The sequence below is a fragment of the Protopterus annectens genome, chromosome 3.part1 (genome assembly GCF_019279795.1).
Source record: "Protopterus annectens isolate FY-2018-M chromosome 3.part1, PAN1.0, whole genome shotgun sequence".
Taxonomy (NCBI): Eukaryota; Metazoa; Chordata; order Ceratodontiformes; family Protopteridae; genus Protopterus; species Protopterus annectens.
In genome coordinates this window covers 1,480,555,597-1,480,572,350 of record NC_056732.1, presented here as the reverse complement: position 1 = coordinate 1,480,572,350, position 16,754 = coordinate 1,480,555,597, and the positions used below count along the sequence as shown (strand labels likewise).

General features: G+C 43.9%; 1 protein-coding gene across 3 annotated transcripts in view; it reads right to left on the bottom strand.

Annotated features, from left to right (window-relative positions):
• Nucleotides 1–16,754, bottom strand: part of STK31 (serine/threonine kinase 31) — a 5,081,810-nt gene that overhangs the window by 2,596,275 nt on the left and 2,468,781 nt on the right. For all 3 annotated transcript variants that reach the window (XM_044067546.1, XM_044067547.1, XM_044067545.1), the window contains one exon: nt 688–847. In XM_044067546.1, coding sequence (XP_043923481.1) covers nt 688–847 — 160 coding nt within the window. The remainder of the gene's footprint in view (nt 1–687; nt 848–16,754) is intronic.

Here is a 16,754-nt window from a genome sequence, read left to right as displayed (position 1 = left end):
AAACTATAAAATGACTGTCTTTGAACCCTTTATGAATATTTCATTTTTCCAAACCTTGGATATTTCTAATATGGCTAGACATGCACAAATCCAAATGAAGAGGTCTAGCCCTTGTTTACTCTAGCTAGAAAATGTGAAAATAAGAAAGAGAAATCTACATCATTACTAGAAATCAATGACTTGATACCACCATGCAATTCAGAAGAAATTTGCCTGTATGAAATAAACAGTTCAAATCCCATAGATGCCACATTTTTAGAGCATCTGGACTAAGATGGAGTTTCACAGGGCATGATTACTGTACTCACCTGCTACAAGGATATTACTATGAACCTTACAGCTGCATTCCAGAAACTGATGCATTAACCTCTGTATAAACATTTCTCTAAATTGAATACTCCTCATTCTATGTTATTTAACCATATAAAGGGGAAAAAGACAAATATGCGATAACCAAAAGTATGTTTAAAAATGTGGTTGGCATTCATATGCACATTACCTGCCTGCAAGCATGATGGTAGGACAGAAAAGTTCTGAAAGCAAGTTTAGAATTCAGAATGATAGTACTGCATTTACATTTGGACAAAATGTGTGTGGAAGTATAACACATTTTGTGACAAAATGAAATCTAAGTTTTTCTTTCTTGAATGAAAATGTATAAATAGAACTAAATTAATCATAACTCACCAATTTCTCACACAACCTCAGTGTCTCCTGAGCAAGGCTGTACTCTTCCCAAACTCTGTCAAGTGCTTCCAAAGACTGAGGAGAAGATAAATACCCTTCACTAACAATTCTGATGCCATTAGAGACCAAATCACCAAACCGATCATTCAAGTGTTCACCCCTAGTAACGGAGGGAAAAAAAAGAAGTTATGTCTGTATTCTTCATTCTCATTCTTCTTCAACCATTGGCTTCAGATCTGATCCTTGGATCAGACTCCAACTGAAACTCTCTAGCTCCGCCCTACCCATAATGTACCAACCCCTAGCATACCTCAGATCTTGTTTGCTAGATGATAAACAATAAATATTTGAGTGTGTCCCTAAAAAAGGAAACCGGTATCTGGAATTCCATACAAGACACAGTGGCATCTTTATAACATCTCATTCTTCCAGAAGTCTATGATGATAAAGGTTGGGGGCTGGCAGGTGGGAAGTTGAGGAAGAATGAAAATAGACAACACAGATGAAACGTTATGGTAAGTATGTAACTTTTTTGTCTGATGTCAATTTTCATTCATTCCTCAATCACTGGGACAGAGTCCCCTGCTACTCAATATCCTGGGGTGGTCTGTAAGGAAGGATGTTCCTGAGCATGACTGCACCAAAGGTTGCTCTTCCCCTCGAAACCAGATCCAATTTGCAATGAGTAAAAAGTATGAGGATTAGTCCAAGTAACAGTTGCACATATGTTATCCATGGAATGGTCGGACAAAAATACTGATTAAGTTGCCATAGATCATGTAGACTGAGCTCTTAAAGGTTTCAGTAATTAAATATCTAATTTATTTTAGACAAAGGTTATGCAATCCGTAATCCATCTTGCAATGTCACCTTTGTTACAGCCTTGCCCAATTTATCTGCAAAGGACATAAATAACTGATCAAATTTTCTAATGTTTGTGTAAGTAGAAATGCAGCTATGAACATCAAGTAAATGTAACGTATTAACCTTTGTTTTCAATTTTTGGGAAGAAAATGCTCAAGTTAATAGAGTGACTGCTATTGAATTCTGACACCATCCAAGGAAGGGAAGGTTGGTTGTTAATGTTACCCTATCTTTATGGAAAATCAAGTAAGCAGGTTTACAGACTAATGCTTGAAGTTCTGAAATTCTCCTAGCAGAGGTAACAGCCACTAGAAATAAGGTCTTCCAGGTCAAAAATTTAAGATGATATTTTGCAGCTGGCTTGACAAGGTTCAAATCCCACACAGCAGTGGGATCTTTGTATGGTGGGCTAAGTAAACAGTACCTCTTATAAAGGCTTTGCATATCTTAGCAGAAGCTAGGGAAGAATTGTTGACTCCAATATGAAAGTTAGGGACTGCTTCCAATTGAACTTTAATAGTAGAGAAGCTAGCTCCCCTCATTAAAAATTTCTGCCAGTTTTTAATGGGCCCAAGAAATAAACCTCTTCCATTTACTCTTGTAGATTTTCCTAGTGGAAGTTTTATGGGAAGAGAAAAGTATATGACTGACAGAGGATGGATGAGACCATAGGCTGTCTGGCGATTAGTGGAAGTGAAGAAACCATGCTGTTAGCTTGAGGTTTGCGATGCCTATATGAATCATGCCTATTGGGTGAGACAGTTAGTCTAGAATCAGATACAGATTCCAAGAAGGGTAAAGAAGATGAGGCCAAAGGAAGCTGAACCAAACCTGTCGAGGCCAGTATAGTGCAATAAGGTTGACTTTTCTCTTCCACCTTGGGGCTTTCTGTAGGCATTTGGGAATCAATGGGGTTGGTGGATAAACATACAGAAGACCATAGGGCCAATCTTGGAGCACAGCGTCCCTCAGTGCTTCTCCCTTTGGTGGGATTAGGGCAAAGACGCTGCTGCACTTGCTGTTTTGGGGAGATGCAAAAAGATTACAGGAAGGCTGGCCCCATTGACAGAAAATCACCTCCATCAATTTTTTGTTGACAGCCCACTCATGAGGTAGAAGAATGGACCTGCTCAATTTGTCTGCTATCACGTTGGACTTTTCCCGGAATGTGCATTGCTATTACAAAGTGGTTAGATAAGACTGCCCATTGCACAACCTGGCTTCTTAACACAAGGGATCTGACTTGGTTCCTCCTGGTTTGTTGATGTACCAGACTAATGACACTGTCTGTTTGGATCACATCTGTTAAGGCTTGCAACTCTAAAAGCACTGCTCTCATCTCCAGATAATTTATATGCAAACTGGCCTCTTCGGGGGACCAAGTGCCTTGGACTGTTTTCCCCATGAAGTGCCCCACCAAATATAGCATGTGTCAGTGGTTACTATGGCTTGGGGTTGAGGAAGAAATGAATGGACGGGCCTTGTAAAAGCTGGTCTGACCTTATCCACTACCAAAGGTACTTCTTGCACGTCTGTGTGATCCTTATTTGAACTGACATCCTTTAATAAAGACTTGATCACTGGGATGCTAGCATCCACCGAAGAATTCTCATATATCATCTTGCCAGGGGAACAAGAATTATGGCTGCCGACACTGAACCCAATGCTTGAAGAATTAATCGGGCTGAAATTTTGGTGTTGCGAATAATTTTTGTGACCTGGAATCAAAGTTTGTACTCTGTATGGGGAAGTGAGGCTATTGCAGACAATGTACTGACATGTGTCTATGAATTCTGTGTGTGAGATGGATGCAACTAAGATTTGTTGTAGTTTGTTGTGATTCTCAAAAGGGATCAAGTTTGAAGTATCTGGTCTCTCGATATTATATGAGTTGATGCCTTGTTGGAGCGGTGATGAGCCAGTCATCTAAATATGGAAATACCTGGGATCCCTTGCAGTTTCAAGTGAGCTGCCACCACTGCCATGCATTTGGTGAAAAAACTGGGGCTGTGGTGAGACCAAAGGGCAGAGCTCTGAACTGTAAATGATTGACTCCTAGCTGGAAGTGCAAGAACCTTCTGGACCACCTGTTCATTTTTATGTGATTGTATATACCTTGAAGGTCTACAGAGCACATCCAATCATTAATGCCTAGAAAAGGCATGATGGACCATCTGAAACTCTGAAAGTTGAACTGACTTGTTCAAGCTGCTGAGATCCAGAACTGGTCTCTAGTCCCGTTTTCTTTGGCAATAAAAATCTTAAGTTCTGGATCCTTACTGGTCTAGTGGGACTTCTTGGATGACTCTCTTCTAGCATCTTTTGTATTTCTAATACAGCTGCTTTCATCTGATTGGGTGGAACATCAGGAAAGTTTTGGGAGGATAGAGGTAGAAGGCAAAAGGGAATTATATAACCTCTGGAAATAATCATCTGCACGCATGCATCTTTCATGATATCTATCCAGGGTCTCTGGTGCAGGGATAAACCACCCCCGATTGTCTCCAGACGGGGACAATTGGGCTTCCCTGTCAGGAGCACTGGTAAGGTCTCTGTCAGTGAAGAAATCTCTAGACCCTTGGTTTTGTGGACCACCTCTGCCGTGTGGGTGGTATCTTCCCATTAGTGTTCCCCTCTTTGCCTCTGGGGGAACCATCTCCACATGGATCTTGGAAAAGACCCTGAGATTTTTTTGAACCACATCTTCCAACCCCCCACCCCCCAACTGGCTCCTAGAAAAAGTCCTTTGGGTGGGTCGAAAAATGTACTCCTACATCAGAGTCCTTCCATCCTTCCAGCACCTGGAGTGTGTATCCTTCACTTTCAGGCCAAACAAGAACAATCAGTCAAAGGGAGCATTGATGAAAGAATACTTGAAGGACTCCTCAAAATCACACAAGTGCATCCAGGCATGTCTCCTTATTGAAATGCCTGAACCTGCTGGCCTTGAGGTACCCTGACCTGCATGAGAGATAAGTCTCATGGACGAATGTGAGATAGACTGAAGGGTTGCTAAGTACAACACTACCATAGCTTGAGCCTCTGCAGTAGTGCCCCTTGAAACAGTTATTTGACAATTCCTTAAACAAATTTCTTTGTAACCTTGTGAAATATGCCAGGTAATTCAGAGACCTAAGTGCAAATGTCGCTGAAGCACAGACACTCTTCCCGAACTTGTCCAAAGCCAAGGACTCGCTATTAGGTGGATGGGTAGTGGAACTTTGCTCCTCAAGTTCCTTCTTTGTGGCCACCACCACCATGACCATGGTATCTACAGGTACACCTTTGCTCCAGTGCTCCCTTCCTGTCGAAAGTCCCAGAATTCAGTCTGGTCTGTTTGGGATGGGTTCCACTGCATCAGGTTCCTTCAACGCCTGCTAAGAGATCAAATCAATGAGCTCATCAATGGGTGGAGCTACTCGGGAGGTAGACAGGCCAGATCTATTCACCTTCAGAAACAATGATTCCTCTGGGGAAGGATTTTGGGAGGACCAACTAACCTATTGCTTAAGGATCTTCAAAAATGTGTCCAAATGAGACATCTTCATCTGGGGGGATCCTTTCCCTTCATTGAAATCTCTCTTCTTTGATAGATTCCTGAGAGGAACCTAAGTGCATCCTTTTGCACTTTCTCTTCCAGGGTACTTCCTTGATGGGATGTTCTAGGCAAGTGTTGCAAGAGAGGTAATACCCTGCTGGGTAGGCTGGAGGGGTTGGACTGGCTGTCCTGAGTCAAATGTCAGGGCTCTTGGCGCATATACACATGGGACACAGAAGGTAGATCTAAGGAGGGAGAGACCATGTCTTGCCAAAGCAGAGAAAACTCTCTCCACTACCTCAAAGGCAGACTTGTCTCCAGAAGAAGGAAGCTGATGGAACCAAGAAGCCATGTTTCTGTCCCATCGGTTCCATCTGCCCTGAAGGCAATCCACCCAAGCCAGAGGCCAGAGCCGAACTGTCCAGGGCAGAGGCTCCGAGGGGCAGAGAAAGCTCCAAAAACTTCAGAGTCGACTCCAACACCTCGGATCTGACTGGAATGCTCCAGATCTGTGAGCCACTTGGTTCCAAACTCGGAGCCGGGGTACTCAGAGAAACCTTAAGCTCAGAGGACACCAGTACTCTCAGATCTGAACAAGACAATCTCAGCAAACTCGGATTCAAAGGAAATGTCAGATCGGAGAAGGAGACGGTGCTGGAGGGGCAGATCTAGCCAAGGCTTGCTGACTTGAGGGGATTGGATCCAGAAGAACCTCCATCTGTATCTGTGCCAAGAGAAACTTCCTCATCATCATTCTATCCATGTTGACTTCAGTGAGACTCTTGGAAGCACAAGATGAAACAATAGATGGCAACTTGGACCGCCATCTCTCAAGGAAGGGAGATGGAACTCAAGGAAGAAATGGATCTATAGATGGGGAGTACTGGAGCAGAGGAAGGGTCTTCAGAGCTGAAATACTCAGATCCAAAGGAATATCAGGGGATGTTGAAGACATCTTGGAGCTGGATGGCTATGGATCCAATTTGGATTTTTTGAGAGGAGGCTCCACAGAAGATGGAGAGGAAGAACCCAACTTTTTCAGGGACTTTCCTGGAGTGTCCTTGGAAACTATTTTAGGAGGATGAGCCCCAGATATGGCTTCTGAAAAAGAAGTCTGAAGAAGACCTTTTAATATTACCTTGTTTTTTTCTGCCCGCTATAGCAAGTGGATTAAAACTTGACATATTTCACAATTTACATTAAGGTGATCTGGGCCCACGCAGTAGAGGCAAAGGTCATGAGTGTCAGAGTAAGGCAGCTTGTGGCTGCATTTTGTACATTTTTAAAGCCTTTTTCAGACCATCCTACACAAATACTGTAACTAACAAAGAAGACAGATAATATTTTTTTTTAGAGGATAAGGAGGAAGGAAAAAAGGATAAAGTACCAATGCTACTAAAGAGTACATGAATGTGTAAAGGGCAAATTTAGACAAAGAGAAAGGGCTTTAAGGCTTACAGAAGAAAATACCAGCAGTGGTAAAAGAGAATACTCAAGTATATGTATTTAAAGAAGAAATATGGAAGGAAAAATTTTAAGGAAAAAAATTCACTTACCTCTTAATATGCTCGACAGCAAAGCCATGTCTATACGTGAAAGGGACAAATGAGATCCAAGTTATGTTAGGGGGTGGTGGATTATGTGTAGGGAGGAACTTGAGAGTTTCAGTTGGCATCGAGCTATAGTAACAGCTGAGTCGGATCAGAGGAATTGATCCAAACCCAATGGTGGAGAAGTGAATGAAAGCTGACATCAGATAAAATATTTCAGTCTAGAAGAAACATATTATGTAACAAAATGGCATTTAAGTACCATACCTAACAAAAAATCTGAAAGCACCTATATCACCACAAGTATCCATAACTAAAAATAAATAAAAACTGCACTTGTGTCTGGGGCAATGAGAAGCAATTTTTTTTTTTATTTTTGAGAGGGGAGCATGTGGTTTTAACATCTCTCATTTAATATGTACTGCCATCACAACTTGGGGAGCACCCAATAATACTGTAGGAAAAAGAAAGTTTTGCTTAAAAAAAAAAGCCTTCTGAATGGGAGCAGCAATGAACACATAACATTTGTAATTTTGGTGTGTTTTATAGTATAAATTATAGGTTGGTACAGAATAAACTACTGAAAGATCTGCAAGAAAAAAAAAACTGTAGCCAGAATAGCTAGGGAAACAGAGAAACTGATGAACATAAGTAGTGGTATTCACTTGTGTTTCTTTGACAATCTGGGTTTTGTAAGGAATCAGTTTTCATTTGGTTATACTTACCAAAGTGCCCAAGGACTTGGAGGGTGTACAGACAAAAAAAAAAAAAACAGTAAAATTTTGTTTGTAGGAGTTCATAACTGGACGGGGCAATGAGAGCCAGGCATTTGTACATGAGAAAGCAGCTTGAATCCTGCTAGTCACATGTGAGTTGCCTTGACCACTCTGTGTCAGGTAAACACCTTCGGGGTGAATAAAGGACGGTAATTTCAATGGCTGCCAGTCAAAGGTATATGACTTCTAGAACACCTATTTATTTCATTTGGGATTGTACATCCTGGAGATGTACCGAGTACATTTATTTGACCATGTGCATAAGAGACAGGCAGTTATTTCTGATAGCTGGCAAATTACTAGTGTTAAACGGCCACAACCGCTCAAAGTTAGGTAAACACCTCGGGCGACTTGCGTGACTGTGAAGAACGGTGATCTGGATGGAAGAACATGTTTTCCGAATGCACTGTAGATGGCTGACAGAACTGTAATTTTAATGTGATATTGTGAGTCATGGAGGCATATGAACCACATATTTTTGACCTGCGTGAGAAGCATGGAAGACTAATGTGCAAAGCAACCATGACTTTGATTTCAAAGGAGTATTGTGGATTCTGGTCCAGCAGGCCCCTGAGCTAGAACTGTAACTAGAAATTTAGATCAAAGACAGCAGAGAAAGAGAGGCTCTCCAAGTATGCAGTAAGCCACAGCTACCAACACAGAGACCAATCAGGGAAAAAAAAATTCCATCCAAGGAGAGAAGTCAGTGGCTGCCCACAGATCTGCGCCGCAGGGAGAAGACATTTCATGGTGGATGCCGTGATTGGGGTGGGATGGATGCAAGAAGACAGGGACCGACCCATGTCTATCCCAGAAAACCAGAATGAATCAGGAAAAAACATCGGGGTCCATGCTCTGATGCCCAGTCTCCTAGGAATGCCTGCATCCTGGAAGGAACAAGGATGATTAAGTGGGCGCATCCATATAGTCACCAGAGGGTGGAATCTGCAAGATGTCCATGTGGGTTCAAACTCCAAAAAGCCATTGCACTGTTTCACCTCCTGAGAGACCCTCTTTGTAAAGCAGGAAAGGGAGAAGAAACAAGACCCAGAACATATGCAGAAGTAGCACAGTACTACATTTGTTTTATTGTTTTTTCAGAATAGAGCATTGATCTGCATGGACCTTATACAGGCTCAGCCCAGGAAAACTAAATGGTTAATACATCGGCTCAGTGCCACATGGTTAGGCAATGAATGCTGAGGGAATCAAATCTTGCATCACTGCACCACAGGAAGAGAGAGTTATGTACTTACCATAACTAGAAATCTGTTCTATCCAATATCATTATTCATCACGGATGGTCTTTGATCTGACCTCAGATCCAAGCCGGCAACTGATGGACAGATCCAGAGCTCAAGCTCCTCCCCTTCCCATAATCCCCTGCTGACCTGCAACCCTCAGATCAAGCTTGCTAGATAAAGAAAAAGGACAGCACCATCAGTCCCAGAGTCATACTATCCCCAAAGGGAAATATTCCTCCAATATCCCCAGGTCTCCAGAAGGAAGGGGGAGGAGGAAGGAAGCATGATGAATAATGACACTGGATAGCACAGATTCTAAGTTATGGTAAGTACTTAACTCTATCTGAAGCTATCCATATAATTATTCATCATGGATGGGTCAGAGTCCACAGCTACTACGGACCCTGAGTGGGCTCAGGGAAGGATATGCCAGAGCACAGAGAAACCAAAGGACACCCTGTTCCTAGACACCAGATCCAACTTATAGTGAGAGACAAAGGTGTGAGGGATTGACCAAGTAGTGGCAGCACAAATCTCATCTAGAGAAATCTTAACTAGTAAGGCCAAAGTCGTAGCCGCAGACCTAGTAGAATGGGTCTTAACTGGTCTGGGAAGCTCCATATGCCTGCTATCATAAACGTAGGAAATACAACTAGCAATCCATCTGTAAATTGTTACCTTAGAGACAGGCAGGCCTGCTCTAGCCTGAGAAAAGGCCACAAAAAGCTGATTTGACTTTTGAAATTCCTCAGTCCTCTTAAGATAAAAATGTAGTTGCCTGTAGAAGTCTAAGCAATGCAAAGTACATTCCCCCTTATTGGAATAATTGGGAAAGAAAACTGGCAGACTGATTGAGGTTAGTCTCCGAAGCTACTTTAGGAATGAATGAAGGGCTTGTCCTGAGAGAAACCCTATCCTTGTGGGAGTTCAGAAACAGGAGTTTAATACTGAGCCTGTAACACGGATACTCTTTTGGCAGAGGTAATAACCACCAGGAAGGCTGTCTTCCAAGACAGAAATTTAGGATCCCATGATACAGTTGGTTCAAAAGGCTTGTGCGTCAAAGACTGCAACACCAGAGTTAAATCCCATGGTGGGAAAGGATCTTTGATAGGAGGTCAAAGGAGAAAGATCCTCTTGAGAAAGGCTTTTCAAAGTTTTGAAGAAAAGGTAGGACCTTCATTCAAATGGAAATTAGAGATGGCCACCAACTGGAGTTTAATCATGGAGAAACTAGCACCCTCCAGATAGAGAGAAGTCAACAACAAAATATCAGAAATCGGGCCTGAGAACTAAATCTAAATTGCGTTGTCTGGTCCAAACAGAAAATCTTGTCCATTTAATGGAGTACACTTTTTTTGTAGATGGCTTCTGAGATGCCAAGATAATATTTATGACCGGAGAGGGATGCCTAGACTGAAAAAGAATCACTGGAACTGGAGAAAAGTACAGTTTTGTACCTACCATAAATGTAGATGTCCGAACTGGATAGCATCTGCAGTCATAACAAGTGGGTTGTCCTGTCGTCAGGCAGCCCTGCAGTCGGCCGGATTCCAAAGTCCGGGTCCGGCTTCGGCTGATGTCGCACTCCACCCGACGTCATCTCTGCTGGCCTTCGGGTATAAAAGCATCAGCCGACGCCATTTTCCTCAGTGTTTCTTGCCCCAGATGCCAGTAGCCCTCTTGCAGGCTAAAATTTGGATAGATGCCAATGTTTCCAAATAGATAGAGGTAAACACAACAATAAGCATATATGTACATATATACAAACAAATACACCATAAAAGACTCCCCCCCAACAGCTAGCTATTAGGAGGGTAAACACCCTAGGAGTACCACAGAGGGAAGGAGGGAGGTAATCCTGACTGCAGATGCTATCCAGTTCGGACATCTACATTTATGGTAGGTACAAAACTGTACTATGTCCTTCATGGATGCATCTGCAGTCATAACAAGTGGGTAGAATACCATAGCCAACTAGGGAGGAGGATAAAAGTAGATTATGGTGTGTTTAGGATCCCTTGCAGTACAGCAGTGGCAAACCCTGCTCGGGATCTGGAATATAGAGGCAAATTATAATGCTTGGCAAATGTATGCACGGAGGTCCAAGTAGCCGCCTCAATAATGTCTTTGGTTGCCACTCCTCGTAAGAAGGCTGTGGTAGTGGCTGTTGCCCTTGTAGAATGAGGTCTTATGTTCTGTGGAATTGGTTTTCCATGGAAGGAGTAACAGTATCGTATGCAATTTCCTATCCATTTGGAGATTGTCTGTTTGGAAATAGCTTTTCCTTCCCTTCCTGTTGCATAGGCTACGAAAAGTTGGTCAGTCTTTCTGCTATTTTTTGTTCTGTCCAAGTAGTAGCGTAGCTGTCTATGTACATCCAAGGTATGCAGTATTCTTTCCCCTCTGTTTTGTGGGTTGGGAAAGAAGGTAGGTAGGTGGATTGCCTGGTTTAAAGACACTCTGGATACCACCTTGGGCATAAATGTAGGATTAGTCCTCATGGACACTCTATCTTGGTGGAAGATTAGGAAGGGTTGCACTGCCATTAAGGCCTGCAGTTCTGAAACCCTCCTTGCTGAAGTAATTGCCAGTAGGAAAGCAGTTTTCCATGACAGGTGTTGTAGGTCTGCTGTTGCTGCTGGTTCAAAGGGTGATAGTGTCAGCTTTTCTAGCACAAAGTTTAAATCCCAAGCTGGTAATGGTGGTTTCCTTGGAGGTTTTACATTCTTGATTCCTCTGAGGAACTGCCTGAGCAAAGGGTGAGAAAAAACAGGTGGATCAAAGCTGTATTCTGCTGAAATAGCTGATGCATGTATCTTGATGGAGGAGTAGGACAGGCCTGAATGAAGAAGTTCGCCAGATACTCCAGAATGTTAGGCATATCTATGTTTGACACATCTTTTCCTCTTTCCGTACCCCAAATGACAAACCTTTTCCATTTTCCAGCATAGTTCCTTCTTGTTGAAGGTCTGCGTGATTCCAGAATAATGTCTTTAACTCTTTGGGAAAGTTCTGGGTTAGCTGCTGCTATGTGATGTTCCATGCAGTCAGTTGCAGCGTTTTTAGGTTTGGATGTATGATGCTGTAGTTGTTCTGAGTTAACATCAAAGGCATCAGGGGTATTGGCCACATATTGTTCCGAGACATGCTCTTCAGTAGTGGGTACCAGTGTTGTCTTGGCCAGTTTGGAGCTATCAGGATTATCTTTGGACGTTCTTCCTTGATTTTTAGTAGTACCTTGTGTATCAAAGGAAGAGGTGGGAATGCATATGCTGTTAGGCCTTTCCAGTTGAAGGAGAGTGAGTCCACCTTCCATGCTAGTGGGTGGAATGTCCTTGTGCAGAATTTTTTGAGCTGGTGATTGAGAGGTGATGCGAATAGGTCTATCTGTGGCATTCCCCATTTCTTTGAGATGGTCTTGAAGATGTCCGGTGCAGCTTCCATTCGTGGGCATCCGAAGTGGTTCTGCTTAATATGTCTGCTAGAGTATTGTCTTTTCCCGGTACAAATATTGCCTGTAACTGAATGTTGTAGCCGAGTGCCAGGGTCCACAGCTCCAAGGTCATTCTGCATAGGGGGTATGAATGAGTGCCTCCCTGTTTGTTGATGTACCACATGACTGTGGTGTTGTCTGTCCTTATCATCAACTGGCCCTCTTTGAGAAATGGTTTGAACTTTTGGATTGCCAGTTTTACTGCCAGCATTTCTTTTAGATTGATGTGCAGATGAAGTTGATCCTGTGTCCACAATCCTTGCACGCATTTGTCCAGCATGTGGGCCCCCCATCCTAGGTCTGAAGCGTCTGTTGTGATGGTCTGGCTTGGTTGACATCTGCGAAAGGGTAGGCCTGGGTTTGACTGGCATGCCTGAGCTCACCATAGGAACTCCTGTTTTAAGCATGGAATTAGTGGAATTTCTGTTTCTAGACTGTGTCTGTGCTGGGACCATAAATTCTTTAGGTACCACTGTAGTTTCCTCATATGTAGTCTGGCAAATGGGACCAAGATTATGCATGATGCCATGAAGCCCAAGGCCTGCAGAACTTTTCTTGCTGTTAACTTGTTCAGTTTTGTTAGTGCCAAGAAGTAAAGAGGAAGTTCCTTTTGTTTTTCTGTAGTCAGGAATGCCATTTGTTGTACTGTGTCCAATTCCGCCCAAGAATGTCCTTGTTTGGGATGGTATCAGCCTTGACTTTTGTAAATTGACTGTGTATCCCAGTCCTTGTAGCAAGTAAATGACCCTTTGTAAATCTGTTGTCAGCTTGCTTTTGTTGTCCCCTTGTAGCAGGCAGTCGTCCAGGTATGGGTAAATTTGAATTCCTGTAGTCTGCAATGGGCGATTACTGATGCCAGGCATTTTGTGAATACTCTGGGCAGTAGATAAGCCAAAGGGCAATGCTGAGAATTGATAGTGCTCTGATCCTGCAAGAAATCTGAGGTATCTTCTGCAGATTGGTCGAATGGGGACGTGCAGGTATGCCTCCTTGAGATCTAGAGTTACCAGCCAAGACTCCTTGCCCAGCATGGGAAGAAGTTGCTGTAGGGTCAGCATTTTGAATTTTGGGACAATGATGTATGTATTTAAGGTGGACAGGTCGAGAATTGGTCTCCAACTTTTTTCCTTTCTTGGAACTAGGAATAGTCTGGAATAGAACCCCTTTCCTTGTTCTGCTGTTGGCACTCTTTCCACAGCTCTCATGTTTGCTAACTCCATTATCTGGCGTAGAGCCTCTTTTTTGATTTGGAGGTAGATTTGGCATTCCTCTTTGACTGGTAAAGTGTGGAAGTGAAACCGGTAACCTTGATTTATGGTTTGTAAAATCCACTTGTCTTTTGTTATGTAGTGCCAGTTCTTTGAAAATAGGGTTAACTTTCCGCCTAGAGGAGCTGCTATTTGTTCCCTGGTAGGCGGATTTAGGATTAAGTCACTGTGGTTGTGCTGATGTAGTGGCAGTGGCTGTGTCTGTGCCTCTGTTGTTACCTTGCCACTGTCGCCTCTGTAGGCACCTCCTCTGGATTGGTTTCTGCCTCTGGAACGTCTATTCCTGCCCCTTTGAAATTTTGTGGAGTCAGGAAAGGACCAATTTTGGCAGGCCAGTTCCTGCTAAACCTTGGGGTTGAACCTGCAAGAAATCTTTAACAGTTTGAACAGATTTTGCCTTTTCTTCCATTTTCTTCATAACCTGCTGGGCAGGTGTACCAAACAAACTTGTCTTGTCCATAGGAGCATCTAGCAACTTAGCTTTAACATGATCCGTAAAACTTGTTCCTTTAGCCATGCATGCCTTCTTATCACTGTGCCTGTCATGGCTGATCTAAATGAAGCCTCCAGTGCATCATAGCCACATTTTAAGGAATGGTTGCTAACCTGTTGTATGTTATTTACCATCTCTAATACATATTTCTTATCAAGAGATTCATCAGAGGTTAGTTTTTTAGTTAACTGATCAAGCATAAACTCTTGGTATTGTATCATGTGAAACTGACAGTTTAAAGCTCTTGCTGAGAGAGTAGCTGAAGTGTAGACCTTTTTACCCCATCTGTCTAATGACCTTGCTTCCCTTTCAGAAGGAATAGGGTTTTTAGCTGTGGTCGCGGCTACTGCCTTGGGACCCTGGGATATAGTTTCTGGGTCTGCAAGTGGGGCCTTGTAAAGGTGGTGATGAGTATCTGGCACCCTGTAAAATCTATCTGGTTTGGCAGGGGCTGGGGGTAAAGAATCTGGAGCGGAGCAAAGATCATTGAAAGCATCATCCACCACAGAGAGAACAGGAGGTATAGCTAAGGGCCTGTGCTGTGGGAGGTGCAGAAAAGTTCTAAGTCTTTTTCTGGAATCTGAAAAATCCTGTTGCTGCCATTGGAACTGTTCTCGCATGGCATGCAAGGTTTCCCCAAAGGAGAATTCTTCTGGTGGGGAAGCAGCAGGAATGGATTCTTCAGCATCAGAATCTTCAAAATTGGAGAAGGGAGCCTCTGGCTGGTCAGTTATGTCTGATTCATTAGCAGAATCATCAGAAGACACTGGCTCAGGGGGCTCTGCCCTATGTCTCTTCTCTGGGGGCTGAGAGGCCCTGTCTGGGTGAGATTGAGATCCTCTAATTAAAGAAATTAAATCTTCTGCCAAAGAAAGCATTTGAGAACTAGAAGAGGGCCTGGATGTGGGGGGTTTAACAGGCACTGTTTTAGTAGTCTTGGCTGCTTTAGCCCTGGCGAAGGCCTTAATGGACATGACTGCTGGAGGCCTAGCAGCACCACGTGCTGGGGTAGAGACATCCAAGGGGATGGTGTCATAAGTCAACCACCATAGTGGGTAAAATTTCTGAGGTCGATTCAAGAGTTGTAGCAGGGGCCTCAGTTGTAAGAATAGGTTCAGCTGTATTTTGATCAGTTTTCTCGGTTTCAGCCGAAACCGAGACACTCGCGGTTTGCTTTACCGTGGTTTCGGCCGAAACCGCGGACCGCGAGTGTCGGTCTTTATCTTTGCGTTTTTTGGTAGATTGGGTAGACGGAGGATCCGACGGCATAATGTACGCAAAAACAGAACCGAAAAACTGTTGTGCAAACTCCGACCGACGCCTAAGCGTTCGTCGGTTGAAGGAGGCACAGGCCGAACAGGCTGCTACGTCGTGGGCTGGGCCTAAACAAGGCAGACAGTAAGAGTGGAAATCTTTATGAGGTATTTGTTTCCCACAGGTTAAACAATTGTTAACTTTTTCTGACATCGGCTGAGGCAAGAAAGAGTCCCCAACGGGGTACTTAGCTTTAGAAGTCTTCGAAGTAGTATTCGGTAGAAGTAATCTCTGGATCCGACCGACCGGCACTTGCGAACAGCTTCTGCTTCGGGCGCCACGCGGCAAGAAAGACGGAGGAAAATGGCGTCGGCTGATGCTTTTATACCCGAAGGCCAGCAGAGATGACGTCGGGTGGAGTGCGACATCAGCCGAAGCCGGACCCGGACTTTGGAATCCGGCCGACTGCAGGGCTGCCTGACGACAGGACAACCCACTTGTTATGACTGCAGATGCATCCATGAAGGACATCCAAGCAGTTAGATGAAGTCTCTGAAGGTTGGGGAGGGGAAGTCCCCTGGGATGGAAGATGAGATCCAGAGTTGGATCCAATATCTATGGACGATATCTAGGATGAGGCCAAAGAAGGGAGGACCAGGCCTAATGAGACTAAAAGGGGGCAATGAGGAGGAGAAGAGTCTTCAGGTGGGTGGCTTTCTGTAAGACCTTGGGAATTAGAGGAGTGGGGGGTAAGGGTAAAGGATTCCTGATGGGCAATCATGAATCAGAACGTCCCTGGGTGACTCCCCCTTCAGGGGGATCAGGGCAAACTAAGTGCTGCATTTGTGACTGACTGGATATGCAAAGAGGTCGCAGCAAGGTTGACCCCATTAGGCAAAACTCTGATGTGCCACTGATGGATTCAGGGACTACTCGTGAGGAGTCAAGATGGACCTGCTGAGCTTGTTGGCCAACACGGTGTAACTGCCAGGAATAAGAGTTTCAAGAAGAAAGCACCCAGAAAACATCACCAACTCCCACACTCTCGTGGCCTCCCTGCACAAGGGATAAAACTGTGTTCCCCCTTACTTGCTGATGTACCAGACAACAGCCATGTTTGTCTGAATTGCTATAGTCCTGACAGGGAGAGTTTCCTGAAAGACTTGCAACATCAGGACTAGTCTCATCTCTAGGACGTTTATGTGCAATCTGATCTCTATGGGGGACCACATGCCTTGAACAAGCCTTACCTGAGAATGCCCCACCCCAACAGGGAGGCATCCATGGTCACCTTGGCCTTGGGTGGGGGAAGACAAAAGGGCCTGCCAAGAAATAGATCTTGAGAATGAAGCCAACAAACAAGGTGACTTTTGCACACCTGAGTCATCCTGATGGTTGTGGACTTGAGATGAACCTGAGGAGACCACTTCACAGCTAGGGCGCACTGCAAAACCTGCATATGATACCTGGCGAGTGGGACTAATTGGATGGCGGCTGCCATTCAGCCTATTGCCTGTAGAGAATTAGGTAAGCTGCTGGATGCTCGAGAGCCAGTAAGCGGGATACCTGATCCCAAAGTTGTTG